This window comes from Ostrinia furnacalis, unplaced genomic scaffold (genome assembly GCF_004193835.3).
Source record: "Ostrinia furnacalis isolate ACB-3 unplaced genomic scaffold, ASM419383v2 OfSCF3000, whole genome shotgun sequence".
Taxonomy (NCBI): domain Eukaryota; kingdom Metazoa; phylum Arthropoda; class Insecta; order Lepidoptera; family Crambidae; genus Ostrinia; species Ostrinia furnacalis.
In genome coordinates this window covers 35,179-44,327 of record NW_021133239.1, presented here as the reverse complement: position 1 = coordinate 44,327, position 9,149 = coordinate 35,179, and the positions used below count along the sequence as shown (strand labels likewise).

Sequence of the window (9,149 nt, the reverse complement as noted above, 5' to 3'; positions counted from 1 at the left end):
TTCCTTGAAAGTTCATAGAAAGCAGTATTATCACGAATTTTTCAAGCCAACAGTTTTTAGAGGGGGTTTTTGTCGGCGTGATTAATACCTAGTCTGGTCATAAGTTCTGTCACATGATCATTACTTTTAAATTTTGAATGAAGGTCTCAAAAATATTTATTGAATTAGAATTTACAATATTTAACGAAATTAAAAATGTACCCTATTTTGAATTTCAATTGTTTTAATCAATATGTAGTGGACGCTTAAAGAATACCGAACGTACCTCTAGTAGGAAAAACTTTCGAGTTCGTTCTGAAAACTTCTGGAGTCGGTGCCAAGATTATGAAACATGTAAAGTTTGCCTGCACCGACTCCAAAAGTATCAATCATGGTATACCTACATAAATATTAATAATTCGTCCTAATAAATAAGTAGGTAATTAGTAATTATTTTTCTACGTTTTAGTGTAGGTTTTTGGAGTCGGTTTTATTTTTTTTTATAAAATTTTACTTATTTCTTGCTTTTTAGTTAACTAATTATTAAAAAAAAAAAAACATACGGGTCGAATTGAGAACCTCCTCCTTTTTTGAAGTCGGTTGAAAATTAAACAGCGCCCCCTAGGGCGGCTATAATACATATAGGGGGCGCTGTTTAATTTTTCATACAAAATTTTTCGATGACACTTTGAATACGCAACGAAACGAACTCGAAAGTTTTTCCTACTAGAGGTACTGAAGTTAATACGCTGCATTGGTGCGGTTACGGGCCAATTGCAATGTGCTGAAAATTTTGAATTGAATATCAATTTTACGTTTATCGTTTCATCAAACGATATAATTAAGTTTTAAGTGTAGAAGACACAATACAAAAGCAATTGTCCTCGCACGGTTAGGACTCCAGCATCGTTAAAAGCTGCGAAGGCGCGAACTCAAAAAAATACCATGCGTTAGCAGACTTTGCCTGTCCTAGAGGTAGGCTTAAGCAGAACCAGGGTGAAATTGGTATTTATAAAGACTCAAGTCTTCAAACTTTTTGAATAAAAAAATACTTGGATGCGCGTTTAAAAGACCAGAGATTGAAAAAAATCCCAAGTTTTGCTTAAGTTATATTATAGAAAATATTTCATTTTCATTTTAAGTGGTACGTGGGAATAAGTACCTTGAAAAAAATATTTAGAATATTTTTTTTAACCATGACAGAGAGTTACAAAAAACAAAATGATAAGTTGGATGCGTACATCAATGAAGAAGCACCAGCTTAATTTCGGCTGTCCAGCTAGGCCAGCTTTTATCGTCACTCAAGGTTTGGTAGCATGTCTCAAATTTGGGCTTTTTTGGGGTATTTTTTGCATGAAAGGCATAAAAAAGAATGCCGTCCTGTATCGAAATTCAGTTCTCACAAAGCTTATGGAACGTATATCACATATCATGCCCAATAACAGACACTGAGAGTTCCAGTAGGATTCTGCGCCGGCTCATAGAGCGAAAAGCGCGCAAAACCCGCTCGTATGGCGTAAAATTGACCTCAGCCGGCACGAAATCTGGCCCTCATCCAGTCCAGACTCTAATCAGTTGGATTACAAAATATGGTAACATTTGGAGAGGAAGGCCTGCTCTATGCCTCATACTGATTTGGAGTCCCTCAAGGCATCCTGTATTAAACCAGCCGCCGATATTGCTACGAAACTCGCTCGTGTTTCTAGAGATCTCTGACAGCGCAGTTTGAAACCCTTGTATTCATAATTGTGAGGAAAATTTTAAATATTTTTTATAAACACAAAATCTTTGTTTTAGTGCCTTTCTATCGGTGTATAAATGATTACCGTAAAAACAAATATAGTATCAATTATTTCACAATAAACATGTGACAGAACTTATGAACCGACTAAGTATACATACCTCCACAAAATTACACCTCTCTAGTGCCAACAGTTTTCAAGCAAAACCTCGAACAGACAGACAGATATATCGAAACTATAAGGGTTCCTTGTACGGACTACGGAACCCTAAAAAGGCCTTTTGACCATTTTTCGACAATACAACTGTCACATTTGGCCACTTGTCTAGAGGGGCTGCTACAAAAAACTGCTCTAAAAAGTAAAAAAATAACATTTATATTTTTAACTAACTGTGCCCGCGACTTCGAACGCGTGGAAATATCTATCTTAACTCTAAAGGTACTATCCGTTCGCGATAAGTTTACCGCTGGCGATATGACGTCACTCGAAGGAATGCGTCTATAACTTTAGCAAACTATACTGAAAATATTTTTTATTTATTAATATTGATAAAAATTGTGTATTTTCGTAAAATAAAACACTTAATTGCGTTTAATGACTAACAAATTGCGTTTAATCGCATTTGGGGGAGGGGACGCGCATTCCACGGACCGGCAAACTTATCGCGAACGGGTAGTAGGTACCTATCTTTGTTCAACAATAACGTCGAAACTAATAGACGGTAGACTAATAAATTTACATCGTGTTGTAGAATATAATATTCAAATACTAATAATACAATGCAAATAAAACATCTTTAAGGACCTGGTTTTTCTTGTGTTGGAAAAGAAGTTAAAAAAGTCATGTTTTTTCTACATAAATCCATTCTTACGCAATGTACTCAAATAGATGTTTGTGTAAACTTAATAAACTTTCGTATTTATAATAATAGTAGGATGTAAACTACATAATATCTTTTCTGTATCTCAACTGACATTGAGTTGGCTATCGGGATGATCTTTGTTTTGTAGTGTATTGTTTAGGTAGTGTTGTGTGAACTTGTGTGGATAGGTATTGGTAGCATTCCAACCTTTACTAGTACTATTGGTAATAATTTAAGGGAAACCTGTTATTGGCCATATTGTATGTAAAATTTATACAATGTATGGTAAAATTGTATAAATACGCTGTTGGTTTTCTCAATAAAATAAAAATAAAAAAAAATAAAAAATAAATAAAATTACTCCCATAAAATGCATGAAACTTGTATCTGTTTTCTACTTCTACCAATAGATATTTTTATTAGCTATCGCATGATATAAAATATTTGCTTAATAGTGATAAGATGCCCACGCCATATGGACCTCGCGTCTACGACCTACGTATTGCCATCTGGCGGATTTTTCAATCGCGAAAACCCTCATTATTTATGTCTATAAATAGTTTCTGGCTCCCGTTTTAATTTGTAAGCACTCAAAATTATGAAACGCATGATAAAATATATTCCTCTGCTTACCTTGAGTTTCACTAAAGTAACTATAACTGCTATGTACACTCGTACCTATTAACTTCACTCTCACATACATTTATTTACCTAAACACAAATTTTAGGAATTATCAAAACATTAACTTATCGTTTCACTTTCCCGCCAAGAACTCGTCATGAGTCATAGCGACCAAGTGTTCTGAGTTGCCAGACCTAATAATATTTGAGCAGCTGTCTAAAAACCCAGTGTAGCGAACAATGCCCATTGCAAACTTATCCAGCGGGTCTAGTCAAAACGCACTTTAAAATCGCAAACCCATCGCAAACCAGTCGCAAACAAATAAACAAATCGCAAAAGAGGTCGATAACAAAAAAGGCTTAGTCAAACGGCAAAAAGTCGAATCGCAAAGCCCTACCTATCGATAATCGAAAGACTGGATTGAAATTTCCCATACAAAGGCTTAGCCAACATGCATTTAAGACTCAATCAAAATCGAATCGAATCGCAACACCCGCCATTTTCATTGCGATTACTTTTTAGTTTTTTTCATATAACTCTTAACTTTCACAATTCGTATTCGTGCTAGGGAAGAAATGCCAAACTTTTGCGTATTTTCCTTTAAATAGAGATCTGAAATGTTGAATCTCCCATAGGATAATAAATTAATTCATATCATTTTTTTAAACGAGCCATAGACTATGAACCATAGAGCAATGATTCTCATCGACAAAAATATCGATAGTGTCTCAGCGCCATCAGCTGTTACACAAATGTCATTACCTCGTCCCCCTCAGGAAATGGCGAAATTTTTTTGTATGGAAATAAACGCGCGCTGCTACTCCTGTTATTTCTGCTCTCTGGCCAACATGCATTTAAGACTCAATCAAAATCGAATCGAATCGCAACACCCGCCATTTTCATTGCGATTACTAAAACCCCGGTGATAAGCTTCGATTCGATCGAAAACCAATAGGGTGAGTTTCACCACCTAACTTTGACCGTAACTATGACGTTAACCGGAGTTTTTTGTATGGAGTTTGACAGATTTTAGACGTTTGTCAAAGTTAAACTAAGATGGTGCAACCCACCCTAAGGCTGTTTTGACAAATCCGTATCGCGATTAGAGATGGGTTTCCACCCGGGTAAAAACCCACATGAGGGTTATAACCCAATAAAAACCCGTTTCATTCCACCCGTGGGTGTTTACACCGGGTGAAAACAAATAATTTTATAATTATTTCAATTGGTATCTTTTCTTTATTTTTATTGAATTTTTCTCATTTAAGTTTATTGATTAATAAGTAATAAGTGAAATTTAACACTAATATGCATTAATATCGTGGCCAAATCGTAAAATTGATCACGTTATGATGATGTGACCAATTATTTTATAAAATGGTGTTATTTCAAGAATCGTTGAACCGATTTAAAAGAAATTTAGTAGGAACACAATAATTTGTGATCATGGCAAGGACATGGAGGGGGGGATGCCAAAGATGCCAAACACTCTCTTTGATGACATTACGGTATAAAGTTACAAATAACAACACCAACTACAAAGTACTTCTGCTTAAAAACTTGAAATCGACCGCCCTTCCGCCACTGTAACGCATTGTAACGTTTTTCAAGACCTCCTCTCCCCCCAGATTGCATTACGTAACACTAGAACGCCCCCTTAGCAACAAATACCACTTCTCACTTAAAAAAAACGCTATTTTTGTTTTCACCCGCCAGAATGGGTGATAATGGGTAAAAACCGGGTTTTAACCCAAAACACCCGGTTTAAACCCAATCGGGTGAAATGGGTTTTTACCCACTACCCATCTCTAATCGCGATGTCGTTTTGACAGTTACTTTGACGGCGAAGCATAGACGTAAACAGAGAGCAGAAAGAAGGAAGAAACAAATTAAAAAAAAAAAAGCTAAAAAAAGTAAAAACAATCGCAAAGTCATAGACATTTTCTAACTTTTATTCGATTTTGAATGAACTTTTATATCGCCGCGTCGTTGGTGGTTCAATGTGCATTTTGGCTGCCATTTTCCGATCGAATCGAATTACTGGTGACGCGGCGACTGACATTAGTGAAAACTTCCTATTGGTTTGCGATGGTATTTTGACTAGACCCACAGCTGATTCACAAAGGCAAATCATACATTAATTGAGAACACAAAAGAAATTGCGATATTAAATCGTCGAGTGCAGGTAGATCGCTGCGACAAGCGATAAAGGTCAAATTATTAATTCCAATGCCAGTTATATTATAAAAAAAACTTTGTCGTGTCATCAGAAAATCATAGACAATCTTTAGTCGTCGACTTGTCAAACGTCAAACGCGACTCCACCAAAAACTTCATGAGGTTTTCGTAGATAATTGTATATGTTTGTACTCAAGATTATATAAATTATGCCGAAAAATAAAGGAAAAGGAGGTAAAAACAGGAGGAGAGGAAAGAACGAAAATGAAACAGAGAAACGTGAGTTGGTCTTCAAAGAAGACGGACAAGAGTACGCCCAAGTCACAAAGATGCTCGGTAATGGCCGCTTGGAGGCCATGTGCTTTGATGGCATAAAACGTCTGTGTCATATTCGAGGAAAGCTAAGAAAAAAGGTATGGATAAATCAAGGAGATATTATCTTAATCGGTTTGCGAGACTACCAAGACGCGAAGGCAGATGTCATCCTAAAGTATACTCCAGATGAAGCAAGGAATCTGAAGACCTATGGAGAGTTCCCAGAGACAGTGCGCATCAATGAGACAGTGGTATATTCTGTGGATGGTCTGGACGAGGACATTGAATTCGGAGATGAAGTCAGTTCAGAAGATGAAGCAGATGCAGTCGATAATATCTAAACTTAGCTATATTTATAATTTTTACCGTAAGTCTGTGTAAATTTATTTTGCTGTTATAAATAAACATGACTTTGTGATCTTTGTAAAGTTTAGTTCTCAAAATCTATACTAAACTTGATTGTAATACACCCGAATCCATATTCACCCTCAGTATTGCTCCAAATTGTAAGTGTTCATAACACAAGTTTCTATGTATCATTGGAAGATGAATATTAATATCATAAAATTACTAATTTAATAGTCCAATTGTGCAACATTCCTTGAATAAAATTGTTCTTCTCATAACCATTTTAGAACCTTAAAAAAATAAGGAATGTATATAAATTAAAAATACATACTGTCAAATGTACATTATTATTTGTTTGATCCTTTTATTTTAAGCAACTAATTCCTATAAGCTCTGCCATTGTGCACAGATGAAGTGTAATAAGTGTTTTAGGTTCCATCATACCACTAGGTTTTTTTTTGCAGTGCGTCTTACACTGGATACAAAAAAATTAAACACAAAAGACATCTACCAAAACCTATTATTCGCTGCTGTGGTGAAGCAGTGGTCACTTCAATATTATGATAATTACAGGTGGGTTTGACAAAAATGGTTTTGCACACTATTATGCAATGCCATGAGTGCAGTGCTGGATTAAGATTACAAGAACTTTCTCAACATTACCATACTTACTAGGAGACCTAGGCCATTCAGGGTCAGTGTTACTCAGGCTTATTTTTCTTTGCAAGATTGCCAATTTGTATTGGCATGAACTATAGCTATTTTGAACTCAGAATTTTATTTTGGTACTTATGTCTCAGTACCTACCTATATCAGCATCAAGATGTTTACAATATTAGTGCTCAATAACAAAATTACATACAATACACATTACAGAAAAATGTATCCATTTGAGATATTCTTTTCTTGATGTCTGTAGCTGCATCAAGTTGTCTTTATTTTAATAAGAATAACTTTATCTAGGGCTTTTAAAAAATTACAAGTAGGTACTATGTAACATAAAAGGGTATCATAGTTTCTTTCTCATAGGTAACCTGAATTAAATTACGTAGCCAGTGAAAGTTATAATTTAGAACCAATTTTTAGAATATTAAATTTACATTGGGGAACAATTTTTTTTTGTATAAATTCTCTTTTTTAGGGTTCCGTAGTCCGTAGACAAGAACCCTTATTTTTCATTAATTTAACCAATACAATCGGTTGCAAAGAAAAATCTATCGAGAAGTCGAACCCAAACCTAAGCCCAATGCAGAGCCCCGATTACGGTAATTTTTAACGTCTCCAATCCAGACGCGCTTCATCGATTCTGCGATACGATTGGTCAAAACAGCTGACGTACGCTGTTTTTTTTTTTGTGTTTTGACCAAACGTATCGCAGAATCGATGAAGCGCGTCTGGATTGGAGATGTTAAAAATAAAAATGACCGTAATCGGGGCTCTGCTGCCCAAGATGAACTACAACCATAGAGAAAAGTAATACATACAACGAACTGTCCCACCCGCAGTGTAGCCAACCCTACAGTTTTAACTGTAGATCTACAGTTTCTTGGAAATTCTGTCAGTTTTTAGTTTAGGCCTCGAAATCTACAGTTTTGTGCTTATGATTCTAGCGCCACCTTTATTTGCTACGTGGTAGTCCGTGCATTAAGTCAACTTCAGTAAAACCAACTGGCCGATTTACACTATGCGGAAATTAGCCGATTCAAGTAAAAAAAACAGAGGAGTGGGGATAAAAATTCATTCATTTTTCATCCCCACGGTGGGGACCCCACCCCACTGTTTTTTTGACTTGATTGATGATAGTTTGCTGCTTTTACACCGCGCAGTGTAAAAGCAGCTAACTATCATCGAACCTGAGGTAGTAGTCATCAGTCGATTTAATAGATGGCGTTAGTAGTGGACAGTCGCAGATTGTTTCGGTCGATGTCCGTTTTACCGACATTCTATTCTATTTTTCTTACTAGGGAATCGAGAATCACATGAATTTTCTTGTTTTTAATTGCCTTTCTAAAATTTATTATATTTTTTAACCAATGATATTATATAAAAACAAAAGCAGATATGTTATAAGCGCTCGCGCTGTGAATACTCAAATACGTCCCAATTGGGACGTCTTGTGTTTAGTCTTCGTGTGGCCTGCGTCGTGCGCAATCGCGTGCGTACCACACCGTAAGTTCCTGTGTTCTTACCAAAATAAATAAAAAATGCCATCGTGTATGTTTCGAAAGTGTACCAATTATGACTCTAAAGTAAACAAAATACAAGGGATCTCTTACCACATGTGATTATGCAAATTATTACCATACCACAAATTATTCAGTATTTATATTTTCAATTATTTATGCAAACAATCAAGACGCCATGCGCCATGTTCAAGTTAAGAAAGAGAAAGCGATCTTGTTTTGACGTTAGAGCGATAAGGATGCGTGCGCTGCGGACATAGATTAGTTAGTGCAGAATCGTTAAAACTATAGCTATCTCTTTCATTTGCGTGCTATTTCGTATCTTTTGTTTCACTTATCAGTTACATTTGTCAATGTGTGCAATTTGGAATAGCTCGGCACGGATTCAAATCGTAATTTCTATGAACGTAACATATCTATAGTTCTATAATATCATTGTTTTTAACATCATTCAATGATAAAAATATTCAGCTGTAGATTTACTGTTTTTTAATTTGATATTACAGTTTTTTTTGAGAAAAGCTACAGTTTGGCTCTATGCTGGGGTTGGCAACACTGCCCACCTGTGACATTGATAGGGGGCGCCACCGTCAATACTGGATCGCAGGTTCCGATTTTTGCCAGTTGGAAACTTTAAAGTTCAATGGTGGTGATGGTGGCGCCCCCCTGTCAATCTGTGCGCTGCCTGTCATTTATAGGAAACGCAGACAAAGTAAAACGATGGAGCGGGCGCGTACGCTCCAGCGTAGCATAGCTTTACTTTGTATGCAAATTCGTAAAGTATTATCTCTGCGAAAATCGAGTGTGTTCTACAATATTTGATAACTACTTTCTAAAAATTAACCAATACCCGCTCGAGTCCATCTTTGAATTTTGACGTTTTTTTAGCTTCATTGTTCAAACTTGTCTATGGTTGTAAA

General features: G+C 36.0%; 1 protein-coding gene across 1 annotated transcript; it reads left to right on the top strand.

Moving 5' to 3' along the window:
* The first annotated feature begins 5,484 nt into the window (after positions 1-5,484).
* On the top strand, positions 5,485-6,384 carry eIF1A (eukaryotic translation initiation factor 1A). Its single transcript, XM_028310316.1, has one exon. It carries the CDS (start codon positions 5,593-5,595, stop codon positions 6,037-6,039), a length of 447 nt encoding a protein of 148 aa, XP_028166117.1. The 5' UTR covers positions 5,485-5,592; the 3' UTR covers positions 6,040-6,384.
* The last annotated feature ends 2,765 nt before the right edge of the window (positions 6,385-9,149 follow it).

Excerpts from the sequence above, each read along its gene's own strand:
- eIF1A (XM_028310316.1), top strand. The coding sequence starts at position 5,593 with ATGCCGAAAAATAAAGGAAAAGGAGGTAAAAACAGGAGGAGAGGAAAG.